The 20,086-nt window shown below is 49.9% G+C and overlaps 2 protein-coding genes across 2 annotated transcripts in view; both read left to right on the top strand.

Annotated features, from left to right (window-relative positions):
• LOC138242568 (trichohyalin-like) overlaps positions 1 to 6,216 on the top strand; it is a 29,212-nt gene extending 22,996 nt beyond the window's left edge. The window contains exons 6-9 of the mRNA XM_069198103.1: positions 607 to 767; positions 1,833 to 1,930; positions 3,442 to 4,437; positions 6,188 to 6,216. Coding sequence (XP_069054204.1) covers positions 607 to 767; positions 1,833 to 1,930; positions 3,442 to 4,437; positions 6,188 to 6,216 — 1,284 coding nt within the window. The remainder of the gene's footprint in view (positions 1 to 606; positions 768 to 1,832; positions 1,931 to 3,441; positions 4,438 to 6,187) is intronic.
• A 1,126-nt stretch (positions 6,217 to 7,342) lies between these two features.
• LOC138242569 (uncharacterized) lies at positions 7,343 to 19,335 on the top strand. The gene is made up of 11 exons (XM_069198104.1): positions 7,343 to 9,265; positions 9,758 to 10,519; positions 11,398 to 11,519; positions 12,076 to 12,140; positions 13,665 to 13,879; positions 14,705 to 14,952; positions 15,656 to 15,778; positions 16,282 to 16,435; positions 17,061 to 17,105; positions 17,196 to 17,463; positions 18,188 to 19,335. The coding sequence occupies exons 1-11, from the start codon at positions 7,873 to 7,875 to the stop codon at positions 18,738 to 18,740; spliced, it is 3,948 nt and encodes a 1,315-aa protein (XP_069054205.1). The 5' UTR covers positions 7,343 to 7,872; the 3' UTR covers positions 18,741 to 19,335.
• The last annotated feature ends 751 nt before the right edge of the window (positions 19,336 to 20,086 follow it).

Genomic DNA, 20,086 nt, shown 5'->3' on the forward strand with positions numbered 1-20,086 from the left:
TATAGGAGTCCCGTACAGACACACCTGTCAGCTCTCCTACCGTCTCATCTCTACTATAGGAGTCCCGTACAGACACACCTGTCAGCTCTCCTACCGTCTCATCTCTACTATAGGAGTCCCGTACAGACACACCTGTCAGCTCTCCTACCGTCTCATCTCTACTATAGGAGTCCCATACAGACACCTGTCAGCTCTCCTACCGTCTCATCTCTACTATAGGAGTCCTGTACAGACACACCTGTCAGCTCTCCTACCGTCTCATCTCTACTATAGGAGTCCCGTACAGACACACCTTTCAGCTCTCCTACCGTCTCATCTCTACTATAGGAGTCCCGTACAGACACACCTGTCAGCTCTCCTACCGTCTCATCTCTACTATAGGAGTCCCGTACAGACACACCTGTCAGCTCTCCTACCGTATTATCGCTACTCTAGAAGTCCCCGCATTTATTGGAGCCTCGATCACCACCAGTACACGGCAGCCCCACAGAGGAAACTCTTCAGAGCGTCCTCTCCGTGGACGTACAGGGTTTCCCTGCGAGAGCCGGGCGGGGCGGGTCCTGGACGTGTAAATCTCTCAGGCTGCGGAGGCGTCTATTCTCGCAGTATTACGGCTCTCGCTCCCAGCTGCGCCTCCAGTTCCTCCGCATTCCCGAGTCCCGGTTCCTCCGGTTCCGCTCCTTTCCTGTAAACTGCGCTCGGACCTGCGGACCGGAGCCTGCAGTCCTGCTGGAGCGGGTCAGAGCGCCGGCCCGGCCGCACCGAAGGTGAGGAGATACTTCTGAACTCTTCTCTCTTCTCACGGTGTGTCGATTTAGCGAGAAATGTTGGATTTTCGGTCCTGAAATCGGGAAATTGCTCGCAAGTCAAGCTTTCAGGGTATAGGATCAGCTCCTGAAAGGTCATCGTACACCGGAGCCTGTTTAAAACATCTCCGTTTCTTTTAAACCGTTTATACATCCCCGAACAATTTCTCTCTCCTGATCCGTGTGGTCTGGAATACAGCTTTGTAGAGAAAATCTCGAAAAACAGCACGATTGACTCTTTTTACACACGGAGTTTGTTTATATATATATACTTCCTCATTTCTGCGCAGGTAAATTAACAACCCTGAAGTGAGATGGAAGATGGACATTAATATTCATCTCGTATAGCGCCTTTAAAAGTGCCTTCTTATCGTGTTCTGCAGAGGAAGACTCCGCACCGAGAGGAAACAGCTGATTGACACAGGACCCGTGAAATTAAAGCTCTTTCTTTTATTGAGGAAGTTTTAGAGTCTGGATGTGAAAGACCTCAGGGAAGGAGACTCTCTGAGATCCTTGGTGATGTTTTTACCTGTTTCTCTAAATCCTAAATACTACTCGTTTATTTTAAATTGTTTTGCACGTTTGTTCCCCAAAGAGTATGTGTTTAATGCACATGTGAAGTATTAGCTCTTCTAAATACGGGCACATTTCAGAAAACATTGACTCAGTGCTGCAGGTTCACAGGGGAAGTGAGTTTAAAACGGAGTCTTTTTCAGTCTATTCGCAGTTAATCGTTGTATTAAAGACACACTCGTGCGATTTGTCTCAGTTACTTTTAAAATTTCTGGATTTCCTGAGCCTTTCACCTGCAGCAGCTGATGGATTGACAGAGCCTGCCTGTTACTGGAAAACCACGAGTCACATGAGAGTTTACACGTGAAAAGTATTTTCATGTTGAATGTTTCCTGAGTGAAGAGATGCGTTATGAATTTTCCTGGCGGTTTATTAAGTTTCATTTGTACTGATCCACCAGGTGGCGCCAGAGCAGAGTCTTCATCCCTCAGGTGAGCTCACCTTTACCTGAAGAGAACAGGAAGTCCTTCTCCCTCAGATCAGCAGGAAGAGGAGAGAGAGAGAGAGAGAAAGAGAGATGGCAGCGTGTAGGAGCTCAGCACTCAGCCCTGGTGAGTTTTCTCTTGTTCTGCCTGTCAGAGTGTCGGTAAGGGAGTCACTGAGGGTCTCTTCTCTGTCACAGAGCACAGCAGCAGCTGGAGAAGTGTCTTCCTGTCTGCTTAGAGTGTGCTCTGTCTGTCAGACACACGGGGTCTGAACTAGGAGAGAAACAGGAACTGATTTTACTTTCACTTTCTCTTGTCAGAGATCAGGGATCGGTACTGTAAACTCAAGCTGTTTGGAATGTACTTAATATTTTAATAAGGTGTTTATTTAAGGTAAAATGATTGATGTAAAACCTGACTGTGTGCTGATGGTATTGGATTCACAATGTTAGTATTCATGATGCTCAGACAAGCTCAGATATGATCGTTTCCTGTTTGTTGCTCAGAGGCCATGTTTATTGTACAGCTGATAATACCAGAGAGGAATCAGTACAGATGAACAACAGAGGAATTTATTTGGCCCATAATTAGTAGTGATTCCAGGTTCTCATGCAGCTGTTTCTCCTGTCCTGACTGGGCAGCTTGTTCCCCTGTCCCACCCCTCTCTGTGTACAGTAGAGCCTCCCACTCCTGATTTTAAGTCTTAGTGTTGCTTTGAGTTTCAGTGTTAATTCTGAGGAACTCTGAGGTGTCAATATCTAACTGGTCTTTAATGATGACTGACTGTCACTGAGGATGTTGAATATTTTGTATATATATATGGTTCACTATCTTCACCCTGTCAGTGTGGGACACTCCCTTCAGACTAAAGAGACTCAGTTCCTTCAGCCTGTCAGTTTCACTGTTTTTAAACTAACATCATGCTAATTCTCTTCAGTGTGGATCACAGTAGATAGTTTCTAAGCGGTTTGAAACTATACGACACACAGATTTCCCAGCCAGGTGGCTGAGTCCCAAACATTTCTTTATGAAATGTCACATTTTAGACTCACTACTGAAGAATCAGGACGGACTGAATGATTTTACAGTTGTTTACATTTATTTATAAATAAGGTGGTATAAAGGTTCATTCTGAACACAGGAGTCCCATATGTGTCTGAACTGCCACTGGACACTCAGAGTGTTAGTGGGACTCTACAGGGCCCTCCAGAAGTATTGGCACCCTTGGTAAAGATGAGCAAGGAAGACATTGGAAAAAATGTCTGTGTTTATCAGATGAGAGAAATCTGACCTTTCAGTGAGGTTAAATTATTCTAAGAAAAAAAATCCTGATGAAAAATAAACGTACTATTGAGAGAACAGTTAAATATATATATATTATATAAATTGTAAGAATACAGAATAAGAATGTTGTAAGAATACAGTCTGATTACCTAACATTAATAGGTTTTTGTATACCACAGAGAATACACAGAAAATTAATCTCAATAATCTGTGTTTTTCCTCTCTCACAGGGCAGGGACAATAGAAAAGATATAGAAAAGTTTTTATCGTGAATTTTAAATGGGATGAGTAGCGAAGATATCTGTGATGAGAAATTTATCATGTAAATAATCTGTGATCTTTCTCTCTGACAGGGGAGGGACCGGCAGATTCCCATGAGGCACCACAGCGTCTCTCAGAAATCAGGATCGTGCTGCTGGGCCAGAGATGGTCTGAGAAGAGCTCAGCAGGAAACACCATCCTGGGCAGAGAGGAGTTTGAGACTAAGAGAGGAACTGAGGAGTGTGAGAAGAGAGAGGGAGAAGTAGCTGGGAGGCAGATCACTGTGGTTGACACTCCAGGGTTCTCCTCTTTTCCATTGGTAATAAGGACTGATCCACAGCGTGTCAGACGGGAGGTTGTGCGCAGTGTGTCTCTGTGTCCCCCAGGACCCCACGCTCTCCTCCTGGTGATTAATGTGAACTCATACACAGACTGGAGATCAGTGAAGGAATATCTGGAGCTCCTCAGTGAGAGAGTCTGGAGACACACAATAGTGCTGTTCACCTGGGGGGACACACTGAGAGACACAAGCATTGAGCAGCACATTGAGAGAGAAGGGAAGAAGCTCCAGTATCTGGTGGAGAAGTGTGGGAACAGGTATCATGTTCTCAACAACAAGAACAGGGGTGACCGCACTCAGGTCACAGAGCTGCTGGAGAAGATAGAGGACATGGTGGCAGGAAACTATGGGCTCTACTTCACCACTGACATTGAACAACTGTACACTGAACTGGAGACATACAATAGAGAGATAGAGGAGCTGAGACAGAGGTTGGAGGAGAGACAGAGGGGGACAGAGGAGCTGAGACAGAGGTTGGAGGAGAGACAGAGGGGGACAGAGGAGCTGAGACAGAGGGAGGAGGAGAGACAGAGAGAGACAGAGAAGCTGAGACAGAAGTATGAAAGAAGGGAGAGAGAGAGAGAAGAGGAGCTCAGACAGAGGTTGGAGGAGGAGTGGAGCAGGAGAGAAGAGGAGCTGAAGGAGAAGATGAGAAAGACACTGGAGGAAGAGGAGCTGGAGAAAGAGACAGAGGAGCCCAGACTGCCTGTCAAGAGGAGGAACAATAAAGACTTCATACCTCCCCTCAGTGAGTGTGATTGGTGCTGTATTACTGAGTCACTGATCTTACTGGTCACCAAACTGAGAGATTCAACCATCTTGTGTTCTGTTAGGAATTAAAATCATACCGTGCTCCGCTCTGTACTGCGTTACTAACACAGTGGCACACAGATCTGTGTCTGTTTAAATCCTCTGTGCTGTAATTGAACTGTTTTCTCTCAGGGAGATTAGATTTAATCCATCACACAGCAGCTCAGTCTCTGTAATCTGTTCCTCAAGACTGTGGGACCAACACTCAATCAATCAAGGTTTATTGATCGATGCACGAACAGTACAGCACACAGCGGTGTTGTCAGCATTGAAATCTGCGAGCTCGTTAAAGGTTCGTTAAGAGGGATAGAAGAGTTGGAGGACAGGAATTTATAGGGGTTAACATTGGGATACAACAGATTACACAATTGCAATTCACAGATTGTGTGGAAGTAACACAAGGATAGGAGGTATTGAGGTGTCCTGACAGTAGTAGGGTACAGGGTAGGAGGTATTTAGGTGTCCTGACAGTAGAAGGGTACAGGGTAGGAGGTATTGAGGTGTCCTGACAGTGGTAGGGTACAGGGTAGGACGTATTTAGGTGTCCTGACAGTAGTAGGGTACAGGGTAGGAGGTATTTAGGTGTCCTGACAGTGGTAGGGTACAGGGTAGGAGGTATTTAGGTGTCCTGACAGTGGTAGGGTACAGGGTAGGACGTATTTAGGTGTCCTGACAGTAGTAGGGTACAGGGTAGGATTTAGTGAGGTGTCCTGACAGTAGTAGGGTACAGGGTAGGAGGTATTTAGGTGTCCTGACAGTAGAAGGGTACAGGGTAGGAGGTATTTAGGTGTCCTGACAGTAGAAGGGTACAGGGTAGGAGGTATTTAGGTGTCCTGACAGTGGTAGGGTACAGGGTAGGACGTATTTAGGTGTCCTGACAGTAGTAGGGTACAGGGTAGGATTTAGTGAGGTGTCCTGACAGTAGTAGGGTACAGGGTAGGAGGTATTTAGGTGTCCTGACAGTGGTAGGGTACAGGGTAGGAGGTATTTAGGTGTCCTGACAGTGGTAGGGTACAGGGTAGGAGGTATTTAGGTGTCCTGACGGTAGTAGGGTACAGGGTAGGATTTAGTGAGGTGTCCTGACAGTGGTAGGGTACAGGGTAGGACGTATTGAGGTGTCCTGACAGTAGTAGGGTACAGGGTAGGAGGTATTGAGGTGTCCTGACAGTAGTAGGGTACAGGGTAGGAGGTATTTAGTGCTCTTCGTAGGTGTCCTGAGAGTGCCAGTGCCCCCTGTCAGTTCAAGGAGGTAACTGCAGGTGTCTGCTGTGGTTGGCTGTTCAGCAGTCTTACTGCCTGGGGGAAGAAGCTGTTCTGACACCTGGTGGTCTTGGTCTGATACTTCAGTACCGTTTTCCAGATGGTAGTAGAGAGAGCAAGTTGTGTTTAGGGTGACCGGGGTCCCTGAGGATGGACCTGGCCTTCCTGAGGCATCTAACACAGTAGATATCCTCTGTGTTCAGTAGCGCAGCCGGTAGTGTTCTGAGCCAGTGTCACCACCCTCTGGAGGACCCTGAGCTCGTGGGCGGAGCAGTTACCACACCAGGCAGTGATGCAGCCGTTTAGGATGCTCTCAGTGGTGCAGCTGTAGAAGCTGGTCAGGATGTGTGAAGGCAGGCTGAACTTCTTCAGTCTGGGGAGAAAGAACAGGCGCTGTCTTGTCTACGGGGTTGGTGTGGTGTGTCCAGGTCAGGTCGCCTGTGATGTTGACACCTAGGAATTTGACAATCTGGACCACTGCGGACCCACTGATGTGAATGGGTGCCTGGTCTGTTCCTGTGGTCCACCATCAGCTCCTTAGTTCTGCTGGTGCTCAGAGAGAGGCTGCTGTTCTGACACCATGCTGTCAGCGTTTCTACCTCCTCCCTGTAGGCAGACTCATCACCGTTCGTGATCAAGCTGATGATCGTTGTATCGTCCGCAAACGTGATGATGGAGTTTGTGTTGTTCCTGGAGACGCAGTCGTGGGTGAACAGGGAGCAGAGGAGAGGGCTGAGTTTGCAGCGCTGGGGAACACTAATGTTCAGAGTCAGGGTGGAGTATGTACTTGTTTCATGATGCCCTAGAAAAATTCCCAGATGTTCATTCCGTAAGTTTCTTTCATAATGGCCAGCAGCCCTATCACCCTGCAACTCCCAGCTGGCAGCCCCCACTGGAGCCCAGCAGGGGTGAGCCTGGCCAGTACCTGGAGGGGAGACTCCTGGGAAAACACTAAGGCTACTGCTGGGAGAGGTGTGTGTGGGACCAGCAGGGGGCGCTCTCAGCCTGCGGTCTGTGTGGGTCCTGATGCCCCAGTATAGTGACGGGGACACTGGACTGTAAACAGGCGCCATCCTGCGGATGAGACGTCAAACCGAGGTCTTGACTCCCTGTGGTCTTTAACAATCCCAGGGTGTCTCTCGAGAAGAGTAAGGGTGTTACCCTGGTGTCCTGGCCAAATCTCCCCCTGGTCTTTACCCATCATAGCCTCTTAATAACCCCCCTCTCTGGACTGGCTTCATCACTCTGCTCTCTTCCCCACTGAGAGCTGGTGTGTGGGGAGAGGACTGGAGTGTCACCCAGGTGGGGCTGCACACTGGTGGCGGTAGTGGGATCCCCATGACCTGTAAAGAGCTGCACACTGGTGGCGGAAGTGGGATCCCCAGGACCTGTAAAGCGCTTTGAGTGGAGTGTCCAGAAAAGCACTATAGAAGTGTAAGCAATTATTATTATAATGACTTTTAAGTTAGGTTTGTCAAGAAATGACTTGAGCAAATTGTACTCCTCTTATCTGTGGAGAGGTTGGTCGCCTCTCATGTCTAACCTCCCTGATGCTCCTGTCTCTCCTCCTGTTGCAGTGAGTGAAGGGGACCCTGCAGTCAAACCCAGACTCCAGCCCCGCCCCTCTGAGCTGAGACTGGTGCTGCTGGGCAGGACTGGTGCTGGGAAGAGCTCAGCAGGAAACACCCTCCTGGGCAGCACACAGTTCCCCTCCCGGCCCAGCCTGTCCGCGGTCACCCAGACCTGCGAGAGACGCAGGGGGGAGGCTGCTGGGAGGCAGCTCTCCGTCATCGACACGCCAGACCTCCTGGACAGCAGGGGGCGCCAGAGGGACGTGTGTCTGGAGGTCCGGAGGTGCCTGCTGCTGTCCTCCCCAGGACCCCACGCTTTCCTGCTGGTGCTGCGGGCCAGACGCTTCACGGACGAGGAGAAGGGAGCCCTGCTGACCGTGACCGAGGTGTTTGGGGAGGCTGTCCTGAATCACACTGTCGTCCTCTTCACCCACGGGGACAGTCTGGGACAGGAGACAGTGGAGCAGTATATTGACACACAGGGGAGAGACCTGCAGCAGCTCTTAGAGAGCTGTGGGAACAGGTATCATGTTCTCAACAATATGGACACGGGCAACCGCACTCAGGTCACACAGCTGCTGGACAAGATCGAGGACATGGTGGCAGGAAACAGTCTGGGCTTCTTTGTGGACCAGGATGCAGAGGAGAGGCTGAGAGAAAGAGAGAACAAATACAGAGAGGTGGAGGAGGAGGGCAGGAAGGAGAAGGAGGAGTTCCTGAAGAAAGTGCAGGAGCTGAGAGAGGAGTACGAGGCAGAACTGCGTCAGAAGACGGAGGAGCTGAGACGCAGGCAGGGAGAGGAGCAGCGCAGGCAGCTGGAGGCTCTCAGGAGAGAGCAGGAGGAGACACTGCGCAGGAAGGAGCAGGAGCTGCAGCTGCAGTACCAGGAGCAGAGGCAGAGGCTGGAGCAGGAGCAGTGTGAGAAGACGGAGGAGATCAAGCTCCGCTACAGGACGCAGCACCAGGAGCTCCTGCGCAGGTACGAGGAGGAGCAGCGCAGCAGAGCTGAGCAGATGGAGCTCAGATACCAGGAGCAGCACAGGAGGGTGCAGGAGACCATCCTGAAACTCACTGAGGAGCAGCTGAGGAAGGTGGAGGAGACCAGGACCCAGTGTGCAGAGAGACTGAGGGAGAGGATGGAGGCCGTGAAGAGGGAGCTTGAAGAAGAGCAGGAGAGGAAGATAGAGGAGCTGAGGCAGCAGCACAGAGGCCAAGACCGCGGGGAGGCCCAGCAGAGGTGTGAAGCAGAGCTGTGGAGGAAGGTGGACGAGATCAAGCAGCTGTATGAAGAGAGACTGCAGTGGAGAGTTCAGGAGCTGGAGCAGCAGCAGCAGAGGGAGATGGAGGAGAAGAGGAAGGAGCAGGAGGAGGAGCAGAGGAAGAGAGAAGAGGGGCTGAGGAGGCAGCTGGAGGAGGATCGCAGGCAGAGGGAGCAGGAGCTGGAGCTGAGGAAGGCTGAGGAGCTCAGGAGAGTGGAGGAGCTGGAGCAGAGATACGCACAGGAGGAGCAGAGCAGACTGGCAGAGCTCAGACTCCACGAGGAGAGGATGAGAGAGCAGGGCAGGCAGGAGCTGCAAAGGCAGACGGAGGAGCTGAAACTGAGGCAGCAGCAGGGGGAGGCAGAGCTGAGGCAGGAACTGGAGGATGAGCAGAGGAGGAGGGCGGAGGAGCTGAGGCAGCAGTTGGAGAGGGAGCACCGTCAGAGAGAGCAGGAGCTTGAGGAGAGATACAGGGAGCAGCAGCGAGAGGCGCAGGAGGAGAGGAGCAGGACGGAGGAGCTGAGGAGGCAGTGGGAGGAAGGGCTGAGAGAGGAGTACGACAGGAGGCTGCAGAGAAAGGAGGCAGAGATCCAGGAGAGGTGGGAAGGGGAGCTGCAGAGGAGAGTGAAGGAGCTGCAGGAGTCCTCCCAGCCTCAGAGCCTGGAGCCGGGTCAGCGTAAGTACCCCAGCAGGAAGGCAGGAGGTAGATGCCCAGTTTAAGAGGTAAAACTGCAAATTCCAGAGAATTGTGTAGTTTGGACTGCATACATGCAATCGTGTCAAGATTGAAGAGAGGTCTTGCATCTTGTGATTTTTATTTTGTCTCTATGCAGTGGTTCTTATTTGAATTTCTTTCTTCTTCACTTTGCTTTCTTTTTTGTCATAACATTTCTCTTCATCTTGGTTTATGTCTTTTAAACTCCAAAAGCTGTAATTTTGATGTTTTTGATAAAGGAGTCAACATAAGGGAACTTAAACCTTCTGTACTCAGATCCCAGAATCTGCTTGTTTTATTGACATGTTTGTTTCAATTAAGCACACAGCAGAGTTTGTTTCATCCCCTTTAAGTACTATAGTGGCTGAACAGCTGAAAAAATGATTTAGTTCTTGTGCCCTGAAACACTACAAGCTCTAACACCGATGTTGTCTTGTTTGGTTGCTGATCCAGGGAGAAGCCCAGGAGAAACTCCCCGTCCAGAGATCTCAGCAGCTCCTCGTCTGTCAAAGCTGAACATTGTGCTTCTGGGGTGTGAAAAGGCTGGGAAGAGCTCAGCAGGAAACACCATCCTGGGCAGAGAGGAGTTTGACACTGAGGGAGTAACTGAGGAGTGTGAGAAGAGACAGGGTGAAGTAGCTGGGAGGCAGATCACTGTGGTCGACACTCCAGGCTGGGAGTGGGATAATATAAAGTTCACCTCAGAGCAGGTCAAACAAGAGACTGTGTACAGCGTGTCTCTGTGCCCCCCAGGACCCCACGCTCTCCTCCTGGTGATCCCTCTCATCACACTGAGAGAGAAACAGAGGAGAGTAGAGAAGGAACATCTGGAGCTTCTCAGTGAGAGAGTCTGGAGACACACAATACTGCTGTTCACCTGGGGGGATGAGCTGACAGACACAACCATTGAGCAGCACATTGAGAGAGGAGGGAAGAAGCTCCAGTGGCTGGTGGAGAAGTGTGGGAACAGGTATCATGTTCTCAACAACAAGAACAGGGGTGACCACACTCAGGTCACAGAGCTGCTGGAGAAGATAGAGCACATGGTGGCAGAAATGAGTGTCTTTCCTTACATGATGGACAGAAAACTTCTGCAGAAGATAAAGAAGAGGAATTCGGCCAAGAAAGTGGTCGATGTAGAAGAGGAGGAAGAGAGAGGAGCTGGAAGAGTGCCTGTCAGGAGGAGACACAGTAAAGAGATTGAGCCCCCAAACTGTAAGTCCTGATCACACCGAAAGTCTCTCTCCTACATCACTGACCCTCTCTCTGTACGGCACACTGACACACAGCTCTCTCTCCTACATCACTGACCCTCTCTCTGTACGGCACACTGACACACAGCTCTCTCTCCTACATCACTGACCCTCTGTCTGTACGACACACTGACACACGGCTCTCTCTCCTACGTCACTGACCCTCTGTCTGTACGACACACTGACACACAGCTCTCTCTCTCCTACATCACTGACCCTCTGTCTGTACGACACACTGACACACGGCTCTCTCTCCTACGTCACTGACCCTCTGTCTGTACGACACACTGACACACAGCTCTCTCTCTCCTACATCACTGACCCTCTCTCTGTACGGCACACTGACACACAGCTCTCTCTCCTACATCACTGACCCTCTGTCTGTACGACACACTGACACACAGCTCTCTCTCTCCTACATCACTGACCCTCTGTCTGTACGACACACTGACACACAGCTCTCTCTCCTACATCACTGACCCTCTCTCTCAAGGTCCTGTAAGAATATTAGTGCGAGTCACGAGTTCACAACAGGAAGAGAGTTCGCTCGGATTCACTGACTGTCCCTTCTGATCCAGGATGATCCACACTTTCTCTAGGAGTGTGATTAGACTTCGATATGAAGTAAGTATTCTAAAATACAGGAAACACAGTGGACTCTATACACAGTGAGCAGCATCACACCAGATCCATAACGAGTCCATCGTGATGATGGTCTCAAAACAGCAGTTAGGTCGTCTCAGAAGATCAGACAGCTGTATTCAACAGTTTGTAGCACCTGAGATACTGAGACAGACTCACGCCTGTCACTCTGTGATGCCCAGCTCTTTCTTTCAACAGGTCCAGCAGCTGAGGAATATTCACCTGGGGCACCTGAGACTAAGGGCTCACTGTCTGGGATACCTGAGACTGGGGGCTCACTGTCTGTGGGAGATGAGCCTGATGAAGTTAGCAGAACCAAAGTAAGTGTTTATACCTCCAGAAAAGGTCTTTACCTCCACACCTGTGACATCTCATCTCCCACACTGGAGAAACACCTGAGTCTTTACCTCCACACCTGTGAGATCTCATCTCCCACACTGGAGACACACCTGCCTGTATCTTTACCTCCACACCTGTGACATCTCATCTCCCACACTGGAGAGACACCTGTATCTTTACCTCCACACCTGTGACATCTCCTCTCCCACACTGGAGATGCACCTGAGTCTTTACCTCCACACCTGTGACATCTCCTCTCCCACACTGGAGATGCACCGGAGTCTTTACCTCCACACCTGTGACATCTCCTCTCCCACACTGGAGACACACCTGTATCTTTACCTCCACACCTGTGACATCTCCTCTCCCACACTGGAGACGCACCTGAGTCTTTACCTCCACACCTGTGACATCTCCTCTCCCACACTGGAGAGACACCTGTATCTTTACCTCCACACCTGTGGCATCTCATCTCCCACACTGGAGACACACCTGTATCTTTACCTCCACACCTGTGACATCTCAATTCGTTTTCAGGTCCCGGGGAACGTGACTGAATTCACTCCTGAAATAAAATTTCAGAACAGGAAGGAAACCTACAGGTACCTGATATTTTGGGCTTTTTTGCCGTCCTTTGCTTAACAAGCAAAAATGAGATTAAAACATAAGAAGTCCTGAACATCACTAAAAGGCATAATTTGAGGCCGAAAGACCTTCAGGACAAACAGAATTCCAGAACACACTGCTCGATGCTACATACAGACCCCTTGTTTGTCTCGTTATTTTAAATGCACAGTTTCCTGTGCTCCCAGTGAGGAGGTGCCAGATGTCAGTTTTGCTCACTTGCACGATAGCGGTCTAGGTAAACTCCATTTCCCACAAGGCCACTGGTCTACTTCCTGTGCCACTCCTCCCTCTGACTCGCTAAGCTGCCCGTCAATCATAATGTCATCCCGGTCCAGCCAAGTATCTTGCGGTATCTCAGCGGAAGCGCTCAGTTGCCATGGCAGTGGACTCACAGTTTATCTGAATAAAAGTCAGCAGAAGGGATTTTCACAGTCACCTCTTTTTCCAGAGACTCGCTCTCCTGCAACCTGACAGCTTCATGGAGAAATGACACTAAAATAGATACATTGCTTCAGTCTCGCCCATCACTACGGTCTCCTGTGTACTTTCACACCAGACTGAAACTTAAACACTCGGAGCACTCATATCACGTATCATTAGTCCTTAAAACAATAACGAGAGGAATTTAGTAGCTTCTTCTTAGCTAAGGAAGAGGTGTTAGTGGGGCCAGCAGGGGGCGCTCACCCTGCGGTCCATGTGGGTCCTAATGCCCCAGTATAGTGACGGGGACACTGTACTGTAAAGAGGCACCGTCCTTCGGATGAGACGTAAAACCGAGGTCCTGACTCTCCGTGGTCATTAAAAATCCCAGGGTGTTTCTCGAAAAGAGTAGGGGTGTAACCCCGGCGTCCTGCCCAAATTTCCAATTGGCCCTTACCAATCATGGCCTCCTAATAATTCCCATGAATCTATGAATTAGCTACAGTACATCACTCTGCTCTCCTCCCCACTGAGAGCCGATGTGTGGTGAGCGTTCTGGCGCACTATGGCTGCCGTCGCATCATCCAGGTGGATGCTGCACATTGGTGGTGGTGGAGGGGAGACCCCATTACCTGTAAAGCACTTTGAGTGGAGTGTCCAGAAAAGCGCTATATAAGTGTAAGCAATAATGATAATAATAATAATAAGGATAAACATGCCAAGTTATTGAATATTCATTTTTCTCACCAAGTCTTATTGTTAACAAAACACAATGGCCAGTTACCTGACGATAATTGTTGTCATTAGACAGGAAGGAGAGGTTGTCTCTCTTAGACTGCAGTATGGAAGTGTGGAACCTCTATATTTCTGTGTCTCCAGTGTCAGTGCTGTGTCTTTGTCACACAGTCCTGCCTCAGTTCTCTCTTTTTGTGTCACTGTACTGCAAGCGTAGAATTTCTTTATTTTGTCTCCAGTGTCAATGCCCTGATGTCTGTGGTGTCCCCTGTCTCTGTGGAGTGTTGAAAGTGTGGTGTCCTCTGTCTCTGTGCAGTGTGTTGACAGTGTGCTGTCCTGTGCAGGTATCTCTGCCCGTCCGCGGGTCAGTTCTGGTGCCGTGTCACTGGGCTGGTGTTTGTGATGGCGTCGGGTGGCGAACTGGAGTATCAGACCACACACTGGGACATGGCGCTCCTGTCCTCCACTGGCCAGCTTCCTGCAGGACCCCTGTTTGACATACACTGCCCCCAGGGGGCGCTGAGGGAACTGCGGCTACCTCACTGCGAGATCGATGACCGTGAGTCTCAGGCGATGTTAACAGTTTCTGTATTGACAGTGAGTACAGCTTCAGCTCAGCTACAGCAGGAGACTACCCTCTACCACGGAGTCTGGTGACAATTTGCCCTCTGTGTAACAGTGTGAATGAAGATGAGGTTGCTTCTGGGATATGCTGGACTCATCCTTCTCTCCAGCTTCTGGAATCTGTTCCAATCCATTACTGAACCTCAATCCCAGGGCTTTGTTTCTGACCCTTAATTAATCTCAGTTAACAGCTTCATTACTTTAATTCAGTTATTCATGGCCACCGAAGGCCATGTCACATCGTTAACAGAGATAATCAGTGATCTTCAGCCCTAAGTGTCGTGTCATGTCACTAGGTTGAAAGATGAGCTGGAATGGAAGTCAATGAGGAGCAGAGCTGGCTCTTGTGAGCCTCTCAATTCTGGCAGTCCTCTACTGTGGACGTGACTGATTGTCGAATCACACTGGAGCCAACGTCCTCAGGTTTAATCAAGACAAGCTCCTCCAGCATTGAGTTGATGGTCTCTGGTTTACAAACCCATCTCGCTGACTCGGCACTTGAGGCCTAACTGGGAAATACTAACCAAGTCGGAACCGAAGGTGGTCCAACTCCACAATGGTGCTGCACCCACTGCTCTGAGCCCAAAGTCTTATAGCTGAGAGGGATGGGTCCTTGGAACAAACAGGGAACAGCTGGGGTGGAGTCTAGGGGTGTAACTGAATCGTGGGGCTCTTCTACTGGAATGGAAGCTGTGAAGATGTGAGCAGTCTTACAACAAACAGCCAAAGGAATCATGACTCACTCTGTGTCTTCCTGCAGGCAGGAGTGACTTCCTGTTGGTGGCCCATGTGAGCTGTGGTAATCTTGAGGTGCTGTTGCCCCTGGAGGTGACACAGACCCATGTGAGGGTGTCCATCGCCGGCCTGTCCCTGTGGGGCCTCGTGAAGAGCCTGTGGGACTCCAGCATCCTTGGACAGGTGCTGCTGTTCCTGCAGCCAGGGGATGGCGTGGACCTGCTACCCAAGTTGAACGTGTTTGTGCTCCCTGGGAACGTACTTCTTAGCCAGGTACAGGGGACTTCCTGTCTCTCTGTCTACTTCCACAACACTTCCTGTCTCTCTGCCTGTCTACCTCCCCAGCACTTTGAAGATAGATGTGAAGACGGGGGTTTGAATTTAATCCTTTCTGTAGGGGGTTTAGACTTCTAAGTCACAAGCTGGGGTTTATGGCAGGAAAGGGGGTTAACTGATAAGGATTGCAGATGCAAGCTAGGAACCCCCCTGGGTGTAATGTTAAACTGACCATTTGCCCAGAAGATCGTAAACTGGCCAAATACCATGAACCCCCCTCTTTACCATCAGACCGAGTGACGTCAGAAACGGAGAAGAAAACACTATATAACCCAAAAGTTTTTAACAGTAGGTTGAACAATACTTCGGTTTTGTTGTTTCTTGCGGGAAACAAGACTTCGGCTTTATTGTTCCTTGCATGCAATAAACTCATCTGTTTTACTTCATCTCGGGATCAAGAACCTTATTTCTTCTGTTACAACAACTTCTTGTCTCTATTTGTCTTTCTCTCCCAACACTTCCTGTCTCTATGCCTGTCTACCTCTCCAGCACTTCCTGTCTCTCCAGCACTTCCTGTCCCTCTGTCTGTCTCTCCAGCACTTCCTGTCTCTGTCCGTCTGTTTCTCCAGCACGACGTCGTGGCATGTTTCTGTTCCCCCGTTCCCAGCAGTGTCACCCTGTCCTCTCCTCTCCTCCACAGGTCACCGAGCAGCAGGACTGCAGCAGCACCCTCATTAAGACGAGCTCAAGCTGTAAACTGACACCGCAGGCAACGTACAGAGTGACCAGCAGCAGCAAGGAGATTGTGATAATCCAGCCTGAGGTAATGGTTGTCCTGTGATACAGACAGAGATCACTGGCCTTTATGACCCAAACTGTTGAGAGAGCATGAGGGAGAGACTGAAAGATCTAGAGAGAGAGAAGCAGGAAAGACTCGGGTCATGAAAGGGTGATCTGAGTATCATCAGTGTCATCAAAACAATGAAACAGGTGGACCCATCCAGCAGATACACAGAGAAAGGAAGGGGCCCGAGTACTGACCCGTGAAGAACACCAGGGGGGGAGAAGGCCAGAGCCTCACCAGGACACTTGGAAAGAGCAGTTCAAGGGACAAGAAGAGAACCAGCCAAGAGCAGCACCTGAAATACCCAGGACAGGAAGAGGATGTGGCCAGTCATGTCAGAGGTCAAGGAGAATTGGGATACTGGAGAGAGAAGCAGAAAGCAGAGTCTGTAGAGGGAGTCCAGCTGACTTCATGCTCAAAAAGGATTTGCCTGTGTGACAGACTGCTAGCTCTTTAACACAGCGTTACTGTTGTTCTTCCAGTCCCAGTGCTTTTACTGCAGTTATGGCCCGAATTTCCACCCTACGTTCGAGGTGTTCCTGGCCCACGGTGCGATGAGACTGGACCTGGTGTTGCTGAAAGGCGCCACAAAGGACGGAGAAAAGAGGGTGTGGAGCCGCATTGTGCAGCTGCCAGGTAACAGATCTACTGAGAACATGGTGGGTTAGAGGTCAGTATGGCCTGCTAGTGAGTGTGACAATCATGCCAGGCAATAGCTGACTTGAGATGCATCTTGTGTGTCCTGTGGGTGAATAGTGTCTTTACGGGAGACTGTGTCCTGTGGGGGTTTTGTTGTTCAGGGTGAAGTGTCTTTACGGGAGACTGTGTCCTGTGGGTGAACAGTGTCTTTACAAGAGACTGTGTCCTGTGGCTGTTGTGCTGGTCAGGGTGAACAGTGTCTTTACGGGAAACTGTGTGTCCTGTGGGTGAACAGTGTCTTTACGAGAGACTGTGTCCTGTGGGTGTTGTGCTGGTCAGGGTGAACAGTGTCTTTACGGGAGACTGTGTCCTGTGGATGTTGTGTTGTTCAGGGTGAACAGTGTCTTTATGGGAGACTGTGTCCTGTGGGTGTTGTGCTGGTCAGGGTGAACAGTGTCTTTACGGGAGACTGTGTCCTGTGGGTGAACAGTGTCTTTACGGGAGACTGTGTCCTGTGGGTGTTGTGCTGGTCAGGGTGAACAGTGTCTTTACGGGAGACTGTGTGCTGTGGGTGCTGTGCTGGTCAGGGTGAACATGTCTCTGTCTCTTTCTCTCTCTGCAGTCCCTGCTGTTCAGACCAGGACCCCAAAGACTTCTGCCCCTCAGAGTGAGTCCCTCTGTCCTCTTTGAGTATCTAGAGCTGGTTCCTCAGCCCTTGTATAGGAGCAGCCAGTAGAAGGGTGTCTGTTTGTTTCAGGAATCATCAGCAGAGAGGAGTGGGCAGGAGCCTTGAATGAAGTGATCGAGGAGCTGGAAGCAGACGAGTACAAGAAGCTGAAGAACATTCTGCACCAGAAGGGGATGCCCCGGGGTGTACTGGGAGACATCGAGAAGCAGGACCTGGCCCACAGGATCGTCTCCCACTTCGGAACGGAGGCGTCTGTTCATGTCATTCAGGAAGCCATGGCCAGAATTCCTCGGAACGACGCAGCGATACAGGAATTACTGAAGCCCTTTGTGGAGCAGCTGAGATAGAGAAGGAGCATAAGGACACCCTGTAGGACTACAGTGTTTCACCATGAGGGAGTCACTCCTGAGGGACACACAGTCGTCCTCTCTCGGCTCACAGCAACGCCCCTGAGCCACACAGAGAGCGTGTGAGGAAGATCACACAGGCTCCTCTGAGCCTGCACTGGTCCAGTCCATGAACACAGCAGAGCTGCCACTCTGTAGCCTGATGCCCTCAGAGCTCGGAGCTCAGCAAGGCTGGGAGACTGTAAGGAAACCAGGACGCTGCTGCTGTGTGTGGAGGTTGTGGACCAGCAGGTGGAGCTGTTGCCTCTGGAGCTCTGTGACCCAGGACAGTGACCAGGGACACTGTGCTGTTGGAGGTGCTGCACTTCAGATGAAACATCTGTAGCACCAAGGCGTATCATAAACATTTCCCAATAATCTCTGCCCTTGAGTGAACAACAGTCCAGCCCCTGGGAGTCTGTCCGAGGTGGGTTTCTCTGATGAGCACAAGGTCCTGACCCATAACACAAACCAGGGGGTCCATTTTGACATCTCCCGTGACAGGAAATACTCATGTGGACCCATGCTGGTGGGGTGACGGGTCTCCTCTGGAGTTGAGCTCTAGCTGGGGGTAACCGATCAAACATCTGAAAGATGAACAGCCAATGAGGAGCCTGAAGAGCTACACCTGATGATGTCGCAGCCAATCAGCAGATGTGATCACTGGATTTGAAAAGGTACCGAACCTCCGCAGAGACTGAGGGAGAAGCACCAGAAGGAGCTGCAGAACCACCTCCGCAGGACGGAGGAGGAGATCCAGACACGAGAGGAGATCAGAGCGCTGGAGGAGAAGATAGCAGAGCTGGAGGAGAGGCTGAGGGAGGAGAGGGATGAGGGGAGGAGGAGAGAGCTGGAGAAGGAGCTGAGGAGAGAGAGAGGGGAGAGAGAGAGGCTGCAGAGAGAGATAGAGGAACTGAGAGAGGAGCAGGAGAGGGAGAGGAGAGAGAGAGAGGAGACACACAAGAGGGAGATGGAGGAGCTCAGGCAGCACTATGAGGAAAAGGCCAGAGAGGAGGCAGAGAGACACAGAGAGACTCTCCAGCAGGTCAGTGTGTCGACAACACAGTTCACTCCAGCAGGACAGGAGCACAGGAGCTGCAGGAGGGAGATCGAGGAGCTGAGAGAGGCAGTAGAGAGACTCAATTCAGTTGTAGACAGATACAGTAAAGTAGTTTGGTATTTCAGTCCCCCGAAGCAGAAGAGACATACAAGAGATACAGGAGTGTGAATGAGAAGCTGAAGCAGCACAAGAGAGAAAGGCCACAGAAGATGATTGAGAGAAGGTGTTGCTCACTTAAAACATTCTCTAATCATATGAATGTATATCTTACAGATGTATTTAACCTAAATGAAATGAATTATGTTTAAAGAGAACAATAACAGCAGCTTTGCTCCATCCCAGCTTGTATCCAATCACAGCAGCCTCCCATCTGAAGCCCCTCCTTCTTCCCTCATCCCACTTCCTGTTCCTGTGGAGACTCCAACATGGTGGAGATGGTATCTTATCTCAATACTTCTCTTGAAGAAGGCTCCTTTTGCCAGCATTATTGTGTAATGACATGTGATTGTTGAGTTGCCAAGTGCCTTGAACGTTTACAGATGAAGGTTTTTCTATTAACTTTAGTCAACTGAATTCCAGCTTTATCATCCTCTGTTGGGAGATGAACATTACCAAGAAAAGGGACAGTACAATAGTGTTACTTTATGTGCTGCATTGAAATGTTGAGATTTAATGTATATATACAGTAATTGGAAGAAACTATTGAGATGTTTCACTGTGTATCAAACAGTATTTGTGTATAAAGATCTTTCTCCTGTTTTTATACCTCATCAGTTTAATGGACCAATATTCTTAAGAGACTCATCAGAGAGGCTGGACTCCAGTGTCAGGGGCAGTGAGACTCTACACTGGGCACTATCAGACCAGCTCAGGGCTGTTAACCCCAGCAGTCTGTAAAGCCTGATAGAGACTCATCAGAGAAGCTGGACTCCAGAGTCAGGGGCAGTGAGACTCTACACTGGGCACTATCAGGTGATACAGACCAGCTTAGTGCTGTTAACCCCTGTTCTTCTGTCCTTGTGCTTCTCTGACCAGTCCAGACTGGGCTCATAATCATTATACACACTACACACAGGTTATACATTATTTTTGGATATATTTCTATTCAAATAATCTTGTATTTCTACCCAACTGTGGACATTTTACTGGAGTGATTACAGTGAACTACCAGGCTCATGTAACTGCTGTGGGACTGGAGTACTATATAAGGTATTGTAACACATAGGGCCGACAGGCACTGTGTAAGAGCCGGCTTAACAGAGTGGTGACATCACCGCCCTTCCCTGTGATAGCAGGACCACAGCCACTGGGCTGTGGAGAGATCTCTCTTTAGCTCAACAAGCTGGGTCCCTGGTGAGTGACGCCGGAGTCCTGGGTTCGAGCCCCCCACGGTGTGGGGCCGACCTGATGCGCCAAGGGCGCCCGCCTGAACCCCATAGCGTTACGGTATTAATAAATATTTATATATAAACTACAGGCTCAAAGAAGCTTTGAAAAGCTAGAAGTGACATGAG

This window comes from Lepisosteus oculatus, chromosome 14, assembly GCF_040954835.1.
Source record: "Lepisosteus oculatus isolate fLepOcu1 chromosome 14, fLepOcu1.hap2, whole genome shotgun sequence".
In the NCBI taxonomy this organism is placed as follows: domain Eukaryota; kingdom Metazoa; phylum Chordata; class Actinopteri; order Semionotiformes; family Lepisosteidae; genus Lepisosteus; species Lepisosteus oculatus.

Bases quoted from the DNA above. Each gene is read 5' to 3' on its own strand.
- LOC138242569 (XM_069198104.1), top strand. From the start codon at position 7,873: ATGGACACGGGCAACCGCACTCAGGTCACACAGCTGCTGGACAAGATC. The intron at 9,266-9,757 runs GTAAGTACCCCA...TTGCTGATCCAG, and splicing joins GAGCCTGGAGCCGGGTCAGC to GGAGAAGCCCAGGAGAAACT. The intron at 10,520-11,397 runs GTAAGTCCTGAT...TTCTTTCAACAG, and splicing joins AGAGATTGAGCCCCCAAACT to GTCCAGCAGCTGAGGAATAT.